The 18,844-nt window shown below is 49.2% G+C and overlaps 1 protein-coding gene across 14 annotated transcripts in view; it reads right to left on the reverse strand.

Annotated features, from left to right (window-relative positions):
- Positions 1-18,844, reverse strand: part of FHAD1 (forkhead associated phosphopeptide binding domain 1) — a 152,963-nt gene that overhangs the window by 16,557 nt on the left and 117,562 nt on the right. For 11 of the 14 annotated variants that reach the window (XM_063631798.1, XM_055261903.2, XM_063631808.1 and 8 more), the window contains 8 exons: positions 16,427-16,533; positions 14,754-14,913; positions 12,867-12,999; positions 7,652-7,781; positions 6,562-6,689; positions 2,521-2,616; positions 1,867-2,087; positions 1,124-1,289 (listed from right to left, as the gene is read on the reverse strand). In XM_063631798.1, coding sequence (XP_063487868.1) covers positions 1,124-1,289; positions 1,867-2,087; positions 2,521-2,616; positions 6,562-6,689; positions 7,652-7,781; positions 12,867-12,999; positions 14,754-14,913; positions 16,427-16,533 — 1,141 coding nt within the window. The remainder of the gene's footprint in view (positions 1-1,123; positions 1,290-1,866; positions 2,088-2,520; positions 2,617-6,561; positions 6,690-7,651; positions 7,782-12,866; positions 13,000-14,753; positions 14,914-16,426; positions 16,534-18,844) is intronic. The other 3 variants (XM_063631802.1, XM_063631799.1, XM_063631803.1) reach the window with 2 other exon arrangements.

Here is an 18,844-nt window from a genome sequence, read left to right on the forward strand (position 1 = left end):
CCCTCACCATCTGAAAGCACTTGGCTCCTGAAGTCTGATGACAGCGAGAGTGGACGGCAATAGCGAGGGATGCCTGCATTCTTTCATCCTTACCACCTGCCTGTGAGGCAGGGGCTGGAAGCTCCCATTTACTAATGAGGAAAGCAAGGCTCAGAGAGGCGAAGAGACCTGCACAAGGTCGCACAGTTAATAAGTGCGGGGATTTGAGCCCAGGACCGGCTGACTCCTGTACCATGTTACAGATGAGATACCAGGGTGTGTGTGTGTGTGTGTGTGTGTGTGTGCGTGCATGTGTGTGTGTGTGTGTGTGGTGGGAGGGGGACCCATTCTCGCTGGGTCACCAGCCTGAGATTGGAATCTCGGTTTCTCAAGCCAGTGCTATTTCCAACTGTGTGCCAGGGAGCAAATCTCATCCTCACACCTTTCCTGTGCGGCTCCTTCAGCGGGGAACGTCCACCCTCTCATCCCTTTGGTGCGCAAGCTCCAGCTCTCCTTTGTGGCCACTGGCGGTATTGTGGCTTTGGCAGGCCCTCCCTGCATGTTCTAACCAGGCTGAGTGCCCTTCCTGGACTGCACAGCCTCGACACCCTTCAGCTATGAAATCCACCTGAAGTCAGCTCTCTGTTCCACACCAAGGGATACGTTCTTCGAGGACATCCATCTGCCCATCCACCTGTATACTCCTCAGTCCACCTATTCTTCCACCTGTCCATCAATCAACCTGTCTGTCCTTCCATCCATCCATTCATCAAATATTTACTGGGTGTCTACTGCGTGCCAGGCACTCAGAATAGTGACTCCAAATCTCCACTCCCTGAGAGCTTATGTATCCCTAGCACCTGGCAGATTGACATAAATATGAATAACAACCACCATTAAAAAAAATACAGATGAGCACCATGAGTCTCAGAGAGGTTAAGAAACCTATCTAAGGTCACATAGTAAGCGGTAGAGCCCTGGTCTAAATCTAGGTCTGTCTGATGCAAAAGCTATCCAGTCGCCTCCCTTTGCATCCGTCCATGCGTTCTGTGCTACCTGGATCCTCCAGGGACCTCCCTTGGCCGTTGTTAACGGGAGCTGCAGGGCAGCCTGGGAGGTTCTGCTCTAGGCAGCAGCGCCTTACCTTCTGCTGCCGGATGGCTCTGTTGATCCTCTTCTCCTGGCACAGCTGGTGCTCCATGCGCTCCAGGGCCTCCTTCAGCAGGGCCTTCTCTTCGGCCTCTTTGTAGACATCATCCTCCAGCTTTGCCACCTGCGACTGGTACATCTCAACGGACACTTTGCTCCGCCTGGGTGCACAGGAGAGATGGCGTCTCTTTCTCCCTTATCTTTCCCAATCATCATCAATGTGCCAGACCCGGAAGTCTCTCAAAATACATCCACAGTGGGGGCTCACTCAGGAATGTCATCACAAGCAGGAGAGCATGATGAAGATTTGGGGTACAGAGAGCAGAATGAGCCATTCATTGAGCTGAATGTGTGCAGCGGGAGGGGATAAAGGACGTGCTACCAGCCCCTCCCGAGTTCCTGGGGAGTGGGGAACCGTGACTTTTGAAAATGTGACGGAGCTGTCAATGCTACACAAGTGGGAAACCGTAAGTCAAGGGTCGCAAGAGGTGCAGCTTGCACAGAAAATAGTTCACAGAATGGGGAAACCGTGCACTTCTGCAGCCGTGATCTCAGGGACAGAATTCCCTCTACCAGGCCTAGTCAGTGCCCTCCCTGTTCCGCTTCTGACATTGTAGGTATTCCACACTCGGGTCTCTGTCCTCCTGTCCCAGGCCTAGGGGTCTGCTGCTAGCCTGAGTTTAGCCAGGAGAAGGGAGGCCCGGGTATTTCCATGGGGACGTGGGGGTGCCGAGGTACCTGAGCTGTTCAACGTCCTTTTCATATCCTCTCAACAGCTCCTCTTTCCTCTCCAGCTGGTTCTTGAGTTGGGTGATCTTATCAAACACCAGGTCGAGGTCCCTTTGTCGAAGCTGGTTGACCTTCTCCCTCTCCTGGCGGGAGAGGTATTTCATGGACACGTGGCCTGACATATTCTTGATGTTCATCAGACTTCCGAGGGTTTGGCTCATATCCAGGTACTGCAAGGAAAACATTGGTGCATAAGAGGCATTACCCGAGGCCGCTGGTGGCCGCTTTAAGGAGGCCGATGTCTAATTCTGTTTCATTCACTTTCTGCAATTGCAGAGAACACACACATGCTTTGAAAGAAGTGCAACTGGGGCTTTCAGCATGACTTTCATTTCTCCCACATCCATTTACGCTATGCCTTTTTTGAGAACCGGGGGTGAAAAATGACAACAGATACAAACACTTCATTCTAACCACCCAGTTTTTCAAGGAATTTGGCTATGCGATTCCTGACCCATGCTGGGATAGCAGGTAGGTCTTGCAGAGTTATTAGAGCAACTAAATGGGCATGTGAGGTTGACATTTAAACTATCCTGTGTTTAACACTAACTGCAGGGGACCCAGGCTTTGGATAGGAGCAGGTTGGATGCTGGATGTACGTACCAGCTTTTCACTGAGCTCTAAAGCCTCAGCCACATCCATCTTCCCTGACTTCTCCATGGCTGAGCTGAACCTTGCGTTGCAAAGGCCATTCTGAGGCTGAAATCAGAAAGAAATGAAAGGCCTCTCTTGACATTCCATTATTACTTTCTAGGACTGGAAGCTAAAGCACTGTGTGATTACTGAAGATTAACTCAAGAGAGTTGATTTTCAGTCCACGTCCTGATCATTCCGTCTGACTCCTTTGTCAACTGCTTTCTTATAATCGTATTCCTACCCTTCAGAGAATGATTCTGTCTTTGAAGTCTCTGTAATTATACATCACTTGTCTTGTTCTTTGATCACCGCCTGTCTTCCCTCTAGAACAGTGGTTCTCAACTGGGGTGGTTTTGTCCCCTCCCCTGGGCCATTTGGCAGTGTTTGGACACATTTTTGATTGTCACAACTGTAGGCGGGGAGTGCTACCAGCATCTAGGGGGCAGAGAGCAAAGACGGTACTAGACATCCACACATCCCCTCACAAACCGCGCCAGATTGTGGGGCCCTAAAATATAAACAGTGCTAAGGCCTGGAAACCCTGGTCCAGACGAGAGTGCCATAGAAGCAGGGACGGTGTTGCTGGTTGCTCACTCTCCCCCTCCTTGTGCCCAGCATGGCGCCTGGCACAGAGTGGGCATGTTTGTCACATGAATGAATGCAGGTTAAATAGAAAATATCCCCCCTCCTTTTATTAAAGGAATGCCATTTTCATGCAGCGGAAACTGGACGCTCATTTCCGACCCTTTCCAGAGATGATGCAGATGGTGGGTGAGCATCACTTCAGACCCTTTCCAGAGAGGAGACAGCTGTGCACCTGCTAAGACCCTGCTCAGCCAGCTGCTTGCTGAAAGCCCCAGCCAAAGGCATAGAAAAGCCACCAGGCCAAGAGGGGAGTCTGGAGGCCACGGACAACCCCCATACATCCCCTCACAACTAAATTGGGTTTTAAGTACTCGCCATGAACACCAAGAGCATGTCAGCTTGCAGCATTTACCGGCTCTACACTAAACCTGGGAGATTAAAAAAAAACAAAAACAAAAAACCCATTCACAAAAATCTAAAAGCCTAAAGATGACTGTGATAGGTAAGTGTGACATGTTTGTCTGTATTAAGAGTGGACACATTTATCTATCTATGAGATGAGAACAAAGCAGGTATTTAAAGATAACAAGAAATTGGGCAGTTTTGTTACAAAAAGAACCTAAAACGCAGCTTGGTGTCTCTAGCTCCGAGCCACATCCTCTGCACTCCCCTTCAGAATCCCCTCTCTTTTCCTGCAGCTTGCAGGAGTCCAGAGGGAGGGTGACCTAAGGAAGAGTCTGGGCTGCAGGTTCGATCACACCATCCCCACCTCCTTCTCTGCAGACCAGCAGGCTGCAGGAGGCGGACCTCCAGGGACACAGTCCTGGCTCTGTCATTCATTATCTTTGTGACCTTGGGTGAGGTGCTTGACCTTCTGAAGCCTTAATTTTTCTTTTTCTTTCTTTTCTTTCTTTCTTTTTTTTTTTTTTGACAGTTTCACTCTGTCGCCCAGGCTGGAGTGCAGTGGTGCGATGTTGGTTCACTGCAACCTCCGCCTCCTGGGTTCAAGTGATTCTCGTGCCTGAGCACGGATGTGCACCACCATGCCTGGCTAAGTTTTGTATTTTTAGCAGAGACGGGGTATTGCCATGTTGGCCAGGCTGGTCTCGAACTTCTCGCCTCAAGTGATGTGCCTGCCTGGGCCTCCCAAAGTGTTGGGATTATAGGCACGAGCCACTGTGCCTGGCCTGAAGTCTTAATTTTTCTTATCTGTAAAATGGGGATAACAATGGTTAACTGATCCAGGCTGCTGTGTGGATTAAATGAAATAACACATGTGAAGGGCTTTGCTCAATGCCTGGTACACAGTAAGCACTCAGTAAATGCCAGCTGTTCTTCCTCCTGCTCCTTCTCTTGTTTCTTCTTTTTTTTTTTTTTTTGAGACAGAGTCTCATTCTGTCACCCAGGCCAGAGTGCAGTCAGGTGATCTTGGCTCACTGCAGCCTCCACTTCCTGGGCTCAAGTGATTCTCTAGCCTCAGCCTCCTGAGTAGCTGGGACTACAGGCGTGAGCCACCAATGCCTGGCTAATTTTTTGTAGAGACAGGGTCTCGCCATGTTGCCCAGGCTGGTCTTGAACTCCTGAGCTCAAAGTGATCTGCCTGCCTCGGCCTCCCAAAGTGCTGGGATTACAGGCATGAGCCACTGCACTTGGCCCCCTTCTCTTAATGTGAATTGCTGTCAGTGTTGTGTCGGAAGATTGAGGACTTTTGAGAGAGTGGAGAGGTTTCCTGCTGTGTGGTGTCCGTGGTGGGACTGAGGCCCTGCGGAGGGGAAGGCCTGTCTTGGGAGCGGGTCAGTCTGTGGTGGGACTGGAGCACTGCCGAGGGGAAAGCCCTGTCTTGGGAGCGGGTCAGGCTGGGAATCAAACTGATCCCAACCTGGAGGCTGTCCCTCCACTCCCACCCTCAGGGAAGTAGGGTTTGATTTTCTCTAGAAAACCAGCTCATTTCCAAAGACCCTCTTCCTGGACTCTCGCGAATGCCCAGAAAAACTGCTGAGAGAATGTAGGATAGCCTCATTATTTCTTCTAGAAGCCTGTGTGGTGTGGATCCAGCTGCAGCAGCACACGTGCCCTCGGCAGGTCCTGTGACAGATGCTGACCTGTCACGTGTCCATCAAATGCCCAAACATCCATTTAGGGTAAAAAGGCACCTGCAACTGCACAATCAAATCACTTCTGGAAATCCTATCGTCCCCACTGGAGAGCAGCGGCACGATCACAGCTCACTGTAGCCTCAAACTCCTGAGCTCAAGCGATCTTCCCATGTCAGCCTCCTGAGTAGCCAGGACTGCAGGTGCCTGGCACCATGCCTGACTAATGTATTTTTAATTTTTTATAGAGATGGGGTCTCGCTATGTTTCCCAGGCTGGTCTCAAGCTCCTGACCTCAAGCGATCCTCTTCTCTTGGCCTCACGAAGTGGTGGGATGATGGGTGTGAGCCACCACACCTGGCCTATTTAAATAATATTTAATAATAACATCTGTCATTTATTTTTTCCTCTGAGCCAGGCACTAGGCTGAGCACTTTCCAGAATTATCTCCTTCAGTATTTTCATCATCATTTTACAGCTGGGAAATGGAGTCCCAGAAAGGTCAAGGGCCTTGCCCAAGGTCGCACAGCTTGCAGAGCTCGGATCTGGACACAGGACCCTCTGACTCTAGGAACTTGTGTGCTCTGAATCATGGCTCCCTTCTCCTGCCTTTTATATGTTTGTGTTTTTCAGGTGACAGGAAAAGCAAACTTTGGGCAAACTCATGGCATAACATGATCTATTAGTCTGCTGAACATGTTCTACCGAATATCACACGTGATCAGCTGGGTGCGGTGGCTCACCCCTGTCATCCCAGCATTTTGGGAGGCCGAGGCGGGCGGATCATGAGGTCAGGAGATCGAGACCATCCTGGCTAACACGGTGCAACCCTGTCTCTACTAAAAATACAAAAAATTAGCCGGGTGTGGTGGCGGGTGCCTGCAGTCCCAGCTACTCAGGACGCTGAGGCAGGAGAATGGTGTGAACCTGGGAGGCGGAGCTTGCAGTGAGCCAAGATAATGCCACTGCACTCCAGCCTGGGTGACAGAGCAAGACTCTGTCTCAAAAAAATAAAAATAAAAATAAATAAATAAATATATAAAAAAAAGAATATCATACATAATCTGGAAAGGGGGCCCGCCATGCTTCAGCGATTAATGTGGCCCAATGTCGATGCCACGCCAAACCGTACTGTGCACAAGTGGAAGGCTACCTTTCTGTGCAAACCCTGGACAACAGGTATGGTCGGGGCACCAGCTAGTGAGTATAGACAGCAGCCAGCCCCAAACCACTGACATGTATGGCTGTGCCAGGGAATGCAGCTAGTGTCTGCCCTCAGGCCCCTCCTCTCCACATGCCAGTCACAGCAGAGATAATTTTCTTTGGTTACCGCTAGGATCTCTATTCTTGAGAGAGTTGGCAAATCCGGTTTTGCATCCAGTAGTATTTTCTGGACATTGTTTTCCATTCTGAGGTTCTTTAAATCTAGAAATGATTCATTCTGGTGGTCTTTATGATCTACAAAAGAAATAAAGTAGACTCAAAAGAAAGGCTCAGGAAGAAGTTATTTCATGTAATAACCATAGCAACTATTTACAGGACACTTACACAGGCCTGCTTGAATCCTTACAACTTCCCATGGCAGATGAGGACACAGGCCTAGAGAGATTAAATGACCTGGCCAAGGTCACCCGGCTCATAGGAGGCTGCAGCCACACAGGTATCAGCGCTGAGGCCATTGAGGGTGGACTTTGCTAAGGTCCTTCAGCCATGGAACCAAGATGGAACTTGAACCCAGGCTTCCAGGTCCTAGACCAGTGCCCCAGCCTGCAGTGGGCCCCAAGTCTTAGGAGAGTCCTATCCCCTCTAAAGAGGGTACTCTAAGTGGTTCTCCAACATTGATCCTTAGACAGTATTCATCCATGACAAAGTTCTCACCCAGCCACCATGAATTAAGAAAAAGTAGGCTGGGTGTGGTGGCTCTCGCCTATAATCTCAGCCCTTTGGGAGGCTGAGGCGGGTGGATCACAAGGTCAGGAGTTCAAGACCAGCCTGGCCAATATGGTGAAATCCTGTCTCTACTAAAATATAAAAATTGGCCCAGTGTGGTGGCTAGTTCCTGTAGTCCTAGATACTAGGGAGGCTGAGGCAGGAGAATCACTAGAACCTGGGAGGCGGAGGTTGCAGTGAGGCAAGAATGTGCCACTGCACTCCACGCTGGGTGACAGAGTGAGACTCTGTCTCAAAAAGAAAAAAAAAAAAAAGTACAATAGTGAGTTATGCATGAAATTCTATTTATTTAATATCAAGGCCTGCACTTGACTCTGAGATCATGGTCTGCCCATCTTTTTGTGTATTACAACATCCTCTGAGTTCTGGGATGATGCAGATAAAACACGGTAGTCCTGGCAAACCGGTCACTCCCCAAAGTGAGCCTGAGTCTGGGGTCCACTGCTCTGACTAGGAAGAAGGAGACTTACCTGGTGAGAGCGCCTTCTCGAGTTCTTCAACTCGCGCTCGAAGTTCAGATAAGGCCTTTTTCTGATGCCGAATGACCTCCTCGTGCCGGGACCCTTTGCACTTGACCCCTAGATCGCTGAAGGATTGCTGCTATGGGCAGAATGGGGTGGGCAGCAGTTGATCAGGGATTAGAAGATTTCTCTTACATTCACAGAAACGTGAACAATTCATGTATAGAGGAACCCAGTCACTTAGAACCTTTGGAAAAATAGCATTAGGGCTTCAGCAGAGATAGAATTTACATTTTTCATCTCAAATATCGGGTCACATGTAGGAAGACTTCCAACTTTCTTATTTAGCATTACTATAAATAAAAGACCCCCTCCACGCTCCTACTCCACGTTTTATATTTTCTTCTAATACTGTTCTATGCCTGGGTTTCCATTTGCTGTCATGCGGGTCTTGTTTCTGAACGATCACAGCCAATTCTACTCCTGGAGGGGCATTTTCAGATGAGAACCCATGATGCTTTCTTTTAACTGGTGATAAGGATGATTATTTAATATTTGCTAGGGGGATTTGATAGACTGGCTCTTGGTTGGGCTGGAGAAATGAAAATCTTCCTCTGAGGCTTCGGAGCTTCTGGAACCCCATGGAACTTTCTGTGGTGAAGGGAATGTTTTATACCTGCACTGTCCAATACGGTAGCCACTAGACCCAGATGGACCATCCTAAACAGCTGAGGTAGAGTTGGGTTTGTGTGTGTGTGTGTGTGTGTGTGTTGTTTGTTTTGGTTTTTGGATCTTGCTCTGTTGTGTCTTGCTCTGCTGCCCAGGCTGGAATGCAATGGCATGATCACGGCTCACTGTAGCCTCTACCTGTGGGCTCAAGTGATCCTTCCAGCTCTGTAGCTGGAACTACAAGTGTGTGCCACCATGCCCGACTAATTTTTCTCTATTTTTTTGTAGAGACAGGATGTCGCTTTGTTGCCCACGCTGGTCTCAAACTCCTGAGCTCAAGCAATCCTCCTGCTTCTGCCTCCCAAGGTGCTGGGATTACAGGCATAAGCTACTGTAACCAGCCTAGAGTTGGGTTTACTAAGAGCACAGACAAAGAAAGGTCTTTTTCATCTTTTTTTTTTTTTTTTTTTTGACGGAGTCTTGCTCTGTCACCCAGGCTAGTGTGCAGTGGCGCGATCTCGGCTCACTGCAACCTCCGCCTCCCGGGTTCAAGCGATTCTCCTGCCTCAGCCTCCTGAGTAGCTGGGATTACAGGTGCATGCCACCACGCTCAGCTAATTTTTTGTGTATTGTTAGTAGAGACGGGGTTTCACCATGTTGGCCAGGCTGGTCTCAAACTCCTGACCTCGTGATCCGCCTCCCTCGGCCTCCCAAAGTGCTGGGATTACAGGTGTGAGCCACCGTGCCCAGTCGTCTTTTTCATCTTTTAAGGGTCATGTACCCTTTTAAGATTTGGAAGCATGCAGGGTTTTTTCCTCCAGAAAAATTCGCATTGACACAAATATTTGCATACAACGTCCAGAGGGTCAAGACCTCCTGAAGTCCATTCATAAACTCTGAGCTAAACAATGCTTCTCTAGGGTAAGAAATTCATTCATTCATCTCACATCGATTTATTGAGCACCTCTATGTGCCAAGCCTTATTCTAGGCTCTGGGGATTCAGTAGTTGCTAAACCCAGCAACATCCCTGTTGTCATAGATTTTGCATCCTCATGTGGGCAGACAGACAACAAGGTGAAAATATCAGGTAGAAGTTATAAATGGTAAAGAGAAAATTAAGTGGGGAAACAGGGTGGGATTCAGTTGGGAACAGTTTTCAATTGTAGATAGAGTTGCCAGGAAAGGCTTCAGTCAAACTGGCAAGAAAGAGAAGAAATTGACAATCTGGCTCTTTTATAATACTTTTTAAAATAACAGTTTTGGTTCACTTCATGCATATACATATACATATATAGAGAGCTCTAGATACAGAAGATAATATATATGTAGTACGAAGTGAACCAAAATTATTTTAAAAGTTGCCTACCCATCTATCTATTGAATGGCAGCAGTGGCTGCATGCCGGACACTGTTCTAGGTGCTAGGGCTAGATCAGGGAGCAGGCAGACCAGCCCTTGCTGCTGTGGGTGCATTTTCTATGGGGCAGACAGATAACAGACAGACAGGCGCACAAATACTCTGATTCTGGAGAATGATAAGTGCTCCACGAAAAGAACGCAGAGGAGAGCAAAGGAGACATCTGTTTGTTCTTCCTCCTTTGATGGTTCAAATGCTTATCAGAGGCCCATATGACACATCCCTGGCCCTGCGCTAGCCATACTGCCACCAGGGGAACAGGGCCCGTGGCCTCCTACAAGGGGCTCAACAGTGCCCTCTGAGGCCCTCCTGGGACAGTCCCCTACCCCCACCCCCATGTCCCCACCACTCGTTCCCTCCCTTCCTTCCAGCTCTGCTCCAGGTCTCCTCCAGCACAGGCCTCCCTGACCACCTGATCACTTGACCACCCCCTCCCCCCACGTCACTCTGTTCTGAATCCTGCTGTGCAGTTCCTCAGAGCCCTTATTCCCACTGGACATTTTACTTGTTCTTGGCTTGTTTATTTCTGTGTCTCTCCTCCCAGACAACAGGCTCTGTGAGAGCAGTCTTTATCTCCTTTGAAGACTGTGCTATTCCCAGGGCCCAGCACTGTGTCTGAGCACAGTAGGTACTCAATAAATATGGAGCCTGTCAGAAATAGGAGCAGTAAGGAGCTTGCCCTGGCTTTGCAAGCTGGGGCCAGGGCTCAGCAGCTGTGAGAGAGGCAGCCCATCCTGGTTGCGCTTAGTAGGGCCTCGCTTGTCCTTGGACCCTGGTTCCAGCCTGCTCACAGGATGCGTGGCTGGTTCCCTTCTGGGGTTGGCTCTACACTGGCCTCGGTCACCTCTTGAGGATGCGTGTTTGCCCTGGGAGTAAACAACCTGGAATGTTCTCCCTCTCTCTCTGTCTCTCTGTGTATAGCAAGGGGGCAGGAGATACTGAGTTTTGGGGGCGTAGGGGTAGCCACGCATTGAGGCTGCATCACAGCCTGTGCTTGGCCTGAGGGGTACCAGGAGCTCCACGTGACCCCTCCTTGCGGCTCTGCTGGGAATTTATTTATTTGGAGAGGATGGAGATTCTTTCTCATACAACTCTTAAGCCCTCTGACCCACTCTGGCTTAGAAAGCAGGAAGGAGCCCGAGGGAGGAAAACCATTCCAAGAAGGAACAAATATATTTTCCCTTTTATCTTGCAGTCTCCCTCCCCCATCCTCCTCCACTAATCCTTCCACATAATATAAACTAAAAATCAAGGGCATCCCAGTTCAACAATCCACTCCAACAGACGTGCACAGAGTCCAAGGGCGTTTGGTGTGGGCAGGACCCTGTGCGTCTTCTCCTATCCCTGGCATAGGGCCTGACACACAGCAGGTGCTCAATAGTTGTTGAACGAGTGAATGAATATGGGTCAGGTTCTGCTCTAAGAACCTGGGATTCCAACAGGAGTGCCACACACCCCTTGCCCCACGGAGCTTACGGCCACGTGGACCTGCTGCAGCCCCTGCCTTCCTGGTTGCCCTGAGCAACCAGGAGACACTTCTGTTAAAGTGCTCTGGACAGCAACCGATGCCAAGGACAGCTGGCTGGACCTCGAGCCCTTTCGTTCAAGCTGTTTGCAGCCCTGGCTCAATGCTGTCTGGCAGGGGAAAGGCATCTCTGAGAGAGCCAGAAGCAAGATGACACATTTGGCCTGGCTTCCCAGTGAAAATCCAAAGCCCGTTACTGGAACGCCAGGCTCTCCAGGCTCAAAAAGCCCTGGGGAAAGAATAGCCCCAGGCTCCAGGAAACCAGGGCCCTGAGGAACCACTGAGTCTCACAACTGCATGCTGCGGGTCATGGGGAGTATCACAGCCCCAGCCACAGGGACAGAGCATGAGTGCCCACTTCCAGGACGGCCCAATGAAGGCTGTTCTCATTCAAAGACACACTCCCATCAGATGCTTCTGGGCAGGTGCATAAAACAGCTACCAAGACACAGCCATGGAACACTCACTACGTGGCTCTTTGGGAAGGCAGTTTGGCCCCATCAAGCACAATTCAGGAAGAACAAGTACATCAACTACAGCATTGCACAAGAGGAGAAATAACCTAAGTGTCCATCAAGAGGGGACTGGTTGGAAAAAAGAAACACAGTGGAATTCTACACAACCATTTAAAAGGGTGAGGCAGATCTTCATATACTTGCAAAGATGCCCATTAAATAGTGTTATGTGAAAATAAACCCATGTTGCAGAATGTACATGGTTTGATACCATTAGCAAAAAAATTATCTACTAAACAAATATCTATATGGGCCAGGCGTGGTGGCTCACGCTTGTAATCCCAGCACTTTGGGAGGCTGAGGCAGGTGGATCTCTTAAGTCCGGGAATTCAAGACCAGCCTGGGTAACATGGTGAAACCTCATCTGTACTAAAAATACAAAAATTCATTGGGTGTGGTGGCGTGCGTCTGTAGTCCCAGCTACTAGGGAGGCTGAGGCAGGATGATCATTTGAACCTTGGGAAGTTGAGGCTGCAGTGAAGTTGTGATTGCACCACTACATTCCTGCCTGGGTGACAGAGTGAGACCTTGCCTCAAAATAAATGAATGAATGAATAAATAAATATATGTATGGGTTTGTGTGTGTTTGTTCACTGAGACCTTTCCTCAAAATAAATGAATGAATGAATAAATAAATATATGTATGGGTTTGTGTGTGTTTGTTCAGATGTGTATATATATAAAATGTATTTCTCAACCAACCCATAAGGTGGGGGTGGTCATTACTGTCAGAACAGGGAACTGGTGCACAGTGACCTCCCCAAGGTCACAGAGTTTCTAAGTGGAGGAGTTGGGATTCAAACGCAGGTGGAGTGAATCCACGCCTGATCTTCAGCCACTGCACTTTCTTGACCGTGTGAGAACGTGGAGGCCTCTCCGAGGGAAAGATCTCATGGCACGCACATCACACCGTGGACAACTGTCACTCTGGTGACTGTGACTGAAGAGGCAGGATTCTGCGATTTACTTTATACATTTCACACAAGCAAACCATACTTTTGGAACTCAGAATGAAAATATCTTCAAAAGGAAAGAAAGCCACCACTGGGCCGTGTCTTAGCACATCCTTCCAGGTGCCCAGGAGTGGGTGGTACTCACCTCTTGGCTGCTGGAGAAGGCCTCATTGTGGACGGGTTCTATCTGCACAGAGGTGTCACATGTCTGGGTCTTCTTCCGGGGCTTCTGTTCCTTCTCTGTGTTCAGCTGGAGTCTGTGTTTCTCTTGGGAAGCCCTAGGGTAGAGAAGAGGAGGATGGCACGAGGTTCTGGAAACCACAGATTACTTTTACACTCATTGGAAGACCATGACCTGGAGCTCTATTTTTATAGGAAACAGAATTCTTTTGAGACTTGTTTCCTGTTCCCATATTTCTAGATAATTCAGTTTCAGGGGACTTATGGGAGAGTGGCCAGGGCAGGGAGCATCTGCCCTTGGTTCCTGCACTGGGGCTGAAGACACCTGCTGTGGCTTTACAGGGACATTCACTGCATGTCTGCTGTTTCTAACACTTCATGTGTGGCTAACCCTTCTATCTCTCATAACAATCCCACAAGTTAGGTACTCTGCTTGTCTCATTTTACAGACAAGTAAAGAGACACACAGCAATCTGCCTGCAGTCACCTTGCTTGTAAGTGGATGGTCTGGCTATTTTTTTTTTTTAGATGGAGTTTTGTTCTTGTTCTTCCACCCAGGCTGGAGTGCAATGGTGTGATCTCAGCTCACTGCAACCTCCGCCTCCCAGGTTCAAGCAATTCTCCTGCCTCAGCCTCCCGAATAGCTGGGACAGGCATGCACCACTACATCCGGCTAATTTTGTATTTTTAGTAGAGACAGGGTTTCACTATATGTTGGCCAGGCTACTCCCAAACTCCTGACCTCAGGTGATTCGCCCACCTTAGCCTCCCAAAGTGCTGGGATTATAGGCATGAGCCACTGGGCCTGGTCTAGGGTCTGGCTTTGAAACCAGGCAGCCAGGTATGGAGTCTGCTCCTTTAGCCACTATGTGAATCTGCTTTGGCCACGAGGCACACAGAGCTACCAGATATCCACAAAACATCAATTTCAGTCAAACTCTTTTTTTTTGTGAAAACAGGACTCATTCTAAAATATGGATAAGCTGCAGGTAAAAATGCAACTCACGGGTATTTTTAAAGATGAACCCATGGGACAATGACAATATTTTGTATGTATTTTAAGCTGACACCTCCAGTTTATTCATTTTTTAAATAAATATTAAGTTCCCTTATGTGCTGGGCTGGGAAATCAACAGTGGGCAAGGTCTACACAGACCCTGTCCTTATAGGGAGGGCAGACAATAAACAGGCAATGGGGCTGGGCGCAGTGGCTCATGCCTGTAATCCCAGCACTTTAGGAGACTGAGGTGGGTGGGTCACTTGAGGTCAGGAGTTCGAGACCAGCCTGGCCAACATGGTGAATCTCCGTCTCTACTAAAAATACCAAAAAATTAGCCAGGCGTGGTGGCTCATGCCCGTAGTCCCAGCTACTCCAGAGGCTGAGGCATGAGAATGGCTTGAACCCGGGAGGCAGAGGTTGCAGTGAGCCAAGATCGCTCCACTGCACTCCAGCCTGGGCAACAGAGCGAGTGAGATTCCGTCTCAAAAAACAAACAAACAACAACAACAAAACAGGCAAAGGTAGCCTTGCTGTGTGCTAAGTGGTAGGTTAGACAGAGTGCAGGGGCTGAGGGAGCCCAAGAACAGCAGGATCCCTTGGCTATGCTTGGTGAGGGTGAGTGAGGGAGGGCTTCCTGGAGGAAGTGGCATTTAAGCAGAGACCTGTCATCTGGAATATTGGACAAGGAAGTTTGAGAAGCACAGAATAATAAGCAAAGCCATGAAACACATATCATTCATTCATTCAGCTCCTCAAGCAGCATGTACTGAGCCCTCTCTCTGCAAGACTCAGGGGCTCCCCACGCCAGGCAAACCATCCCCCCAACCCCAACCCCGCCCCGGCCCACCCAACCTGAGTGCCTCCTTGAAGGCCTTCAGCTCCCGGTCTTTCTTTTCTACCAGGCTGCTCATCTGGGTCATCTTCTCCTTGAGCACACTCAGCTCCTTGCTCTGCTGCTGGACCAGCACCACGTTCCGCTCCAGTTCTATCTTCTGCTTCTCGTTTAGCTCTCCTGGGAGTGACAGGAGGGCCGGTAAGGGGGTCTCTGCCTCCCCGGTTCAAGTGATTCTCCTGCCTCAGCCTCTTGTGTAGGTGGGATTACAGGCGTGCGCCACCACGCCTGGCTAATTTTTGTATTTTTAGTAGAGAGAGGGTTTCACCATGTTGGCCAGGCTGGTCTCACACTCCTGACCTCAGGTGATCCACCCACCTCAGTCTCCCAAAGTGCAGGGACTACAGGTGTAAGGTAGCTACTATTAGCATCCTTACTTCACAGATGCAGAAACTGAGGCTCAAAGAGGTAAGGGACTTACCTGAGGTCATGCAACTAAGAGCGAGCAGACATAGAATTGGGCCCAACATCTCCCGAGAACCGGGCATTGTAGCCTCTACCCCACACTTTCTCATACCTTATTACAAAAAAACTCAGCCATAAATGTCTTGGGGTATTAACAGGAACAGCTACAGGGAGCAAATACCCTGTAGGGTTTGGGATGGGGACAAGATAAGAGCATTCTTTTCCCTTCCTCCACTTCCCCAGGCTTAGTTCCATCTTCCAGCTCCTGCCTGTTTATGCCCTTTGGCTTGAGGGAGAGTAGAGATGGGAAAGAGAGGCTGCTATCAGATGCAAGAAGGAGGGAGGCAGAACTAAAAGCACAGAGATAAGGAGGAACAAAGCAGGAATATGAAGGCAGCATTGTTTGTGTCTGTCCAGAACAGCACAGAACTCAGTTATTTTGCCCCTACTCTAGGGGCCACTGATGTCCATGTCAACCCTAGGAAGAAGGCGTGTTCTCTCTACTTGGCACCTGAGGAAGAGATGGCCTGGAGATGCCCCCTTGCCCTAGGTCCCAAAGCTAGTGAGTGCTGGGGCTTGTGCAAACTGGCCTGCCGCAGGGAGACCCCAGGATTGCCCTCCAAGCCTTTGCTTCCAGAAGCAAATCTGTGCTAAAGGAAAATTATCCCTGAAGAAGAAAGTTGCATTTCAGTGCAGAGATCCAAAGTCCTCTGGAGAATGTACTCTGCACCCCTTGGCATTGAGTCAGGGACTCAGTGGGGGGTGGGAATCAGGGACATATCCAGGATACGGCTTTTGCTGACCCTGAGTTACAGGTGCTGGGACAGCACAGGGAAGCAGGATTTTTCATGCCAAGGTTTTCAACTCTTTTTTTTTTTGAGACAGAGTCTCGCTTTGTCGCTCAGGCTGGAGTGCAGTGGCGCGATCTCAGCTCACTGCAACCTTCACCTCCTGGGTTCAAGCAATCCTCTGCCTCAGCCTCATGAGTAGCTGGGATTACAGGTGCCACCACCACACCTGACTAACTTTTGTATTTTTAGTAGAGGTGAGTTTTCACCATCTTGGCCAGGCTAGTCTTGAACTCCTGACCTTGTGATCCAACTACCTTGGCCTCCCAAAGTGCTGGGATTACAGGCGTGAGCCACTGCGCCCGCCCGACTCTTAAGCCTCATCTCCTTCCTTTCTCGAGTGGGTCAGGAGGTCAAGAGACACCGGAAATTGTTCAAACCTCTCAAATCCGACATTCTGCTGTGGGCTTCGGTAAGGTCTTTCCTTAACTTCATGATGACTTCCTGCTGAAACAGAATTTCCTTCTGAGCAGCCAATAAGTCATCTCTGAAATTCACAAAAACAGGTGAAGTCAGTTCAACTCAAACTCCATGTTATCTCCTGAGTGTCAGGAAGGGGCCAAGTACAAATGCAAAGAGATTCTCAATAATGGTCCATGCGATGCCAGTCCCAGCAAAGGATGAGGACAGTCTTCAAAAACTCTAAAACAAAAATGACTTTTTTCTTGCACCTCGTTTAAGAAAATACATTGAGGCCAGGCACCGGGCATGTGCCTGTAATCCCAGCACTTTGGGAGGCCAAGGCTGGAGGATCACTTGAGCCCGGGAGTTCAAGACCAGCCTGGGCTACATAAGTCAGAACCCCGTCTCTACAAAAAAAAAAAATTAGCCAGGCATAGTGGTGTGTGGCTATTGTCCTAGCTACTCGGGAGGCTGAGGTGGAAAGATTGCTTGAGTATAGGAGTTGAAGGCTGCACTCCAGCCTGGGTGGCAGAGCAAGACCCCATCTCTAAGAAAAAAAAGAAAGAAAGAAAAAAGAAAATCCACTGAGATAGAACACAGGATCTGGCTGAGTTGAGTCTGCAGCTCAAACATGCCTTGCATGAGACTGATACTCACTACCCACCATCACGAATTGATGTGCCTGTGGACTTCTGATGGTGGAGGGACAGGGGAAGACTATTTTCGGGAGGTTCAGGGATTCTTTGGGGACAGGGAAGAAAAAAGAGAGGAAGACAATGTGGCTTTGTTCTCTCAGCAGCCCCTTTGAATTCCTGGTGGAGAGAGGCGGGGCCAGATGTGAATGAATGTTGTTCTTCAGGGAGCCATGGAAGTGTGGCCTTGGGGCCCAGGCAACAGGGGGACAGTGATGGTGACAGGACAGCTTCCCCTCCCACACCCCTGGAGGGCAGCACACCTTTGGCACCCTGAGACTCAGGATGGTTGATGGGAGGGTGGCTGCGCCCAGTGGAAGGGTGAAGGGTGCCCAGCAGGAACGGCAGGGGAGGTGCCTTGGTGGGGATTTGACTGGAAGAACACAGGGTGCATGTCTCAGCAAGTTGAGAAACTGCAGCCTGGCGGAGATAGGTCATGTGTGTGCTGCAGGGAGTGGGTCTTGCCCTTTTGGAAGGGGGTTAGGAGCCTTAGTCTTTGGGCAGGTATTAATGTCACTTCATTTGAATTCACAGGCTTTTGAAATCCAGGCTCTTCTTATAAAGACTTTATTTTTTATTTATTTTTATTTTTTGAGACGGAGTCTTGCTCTGTGGCCCAGGCTGGAGTGCAGTGGTGTGATCTCGGCTCACTGCAAACTCTACCTCCCAGGTTCAAGTGATTCTCCTGCCTCAGCCTCCCAAGTAGCTGAGACTACAGGCATCTGCCACTACGCCTGGCTAATTTTTGCATTTTTAGTAGAGACGGGGCTTTCACCATGTTGGCCAGGCTGGTCTCGAACTCCTGACCTCAGGTGATCCACCTGCCTTGGCCACCTAAAGTGCTGGGATTACAGGCATGAGCCACCATGCCTGGCCTTATACAGACTTTAGAAGGTACTGTGTTTATTATGAATTAAAGTAAAACACTGGCAGGTTGCACGTCAAACAAAAAGACTGGTGATCATCAGAATGAAAATAACTACATATATATGGTATATTCTGTGTGTGCGTGCATGCGTGTCTGTCCACGAGTGTATCCTTGGCTGCAACCACAAATCTTCCAACTTGAGGGTAAAATCTTAGAACTCAAGCACGTTCACATGCCAAGGAAGTGGACCAGAGCAGAGCTGGGTGGTGCTGACTCTTCTCCAAGTCATGGGCACCACTGTTTCTAGGGTTTAAACAGGAGAAGGAGTCAGGAACTTTTCACAATGAGGAAGCTGAGTATCCTTGTCTTTTTAGGGTAAAAATCCTGTGACATTAGACTTCGGTCACTAGGATTTGGTGCAATGGTCAGGCAGGTAGTTCTCCTCTTGGAGGAGCTTCTGAACCCCACCGCTGCGTCCCATCGTCGCCATCTTCTTTACGTGCTGCTTTCTGGATCTTTCCCATTCATACGTTTGTTTCTCTGAAAACTGTCAGTTCTTTGAGGGTAGACTTCTTTATAGACTCACTGGCTTTCAGGGTCAGGAGAGTTGAAATCATTTATTTAAGGTCATTTAGCCGACCCCTTAACGTCTTACCCTTTACAAGACCCCGCCCCACCAAGTGGTCTCCACTATTTGAAATCTCTGTCTGCTTAATAACACCTATGAATGGGCTTGCCTCTAGCTGATCCTGGGGAAAACTAGCTAATAACAATATCAGCTAGACTTCCCAAGCACTAGGCATGTACAGCCTTACTTCAGAAACGTGGAAGCTAAG

This window comes from Symphalangus syndactylus, chromosome 22 (assembly GCF_028878055.3).
Source record: "Symphalangus syndactylus isolate Jambi chromosome 22, NHGRI_mSymSyn1-v2.1_pri, whole genome shotgun sequence".
Classification (NCBI taxonomy): Eukaryota; Metazoa; Chordata; class Mammalia; order Primates; family Hylobatidae; genus Symphalangus; species Symphalangus syndactylus.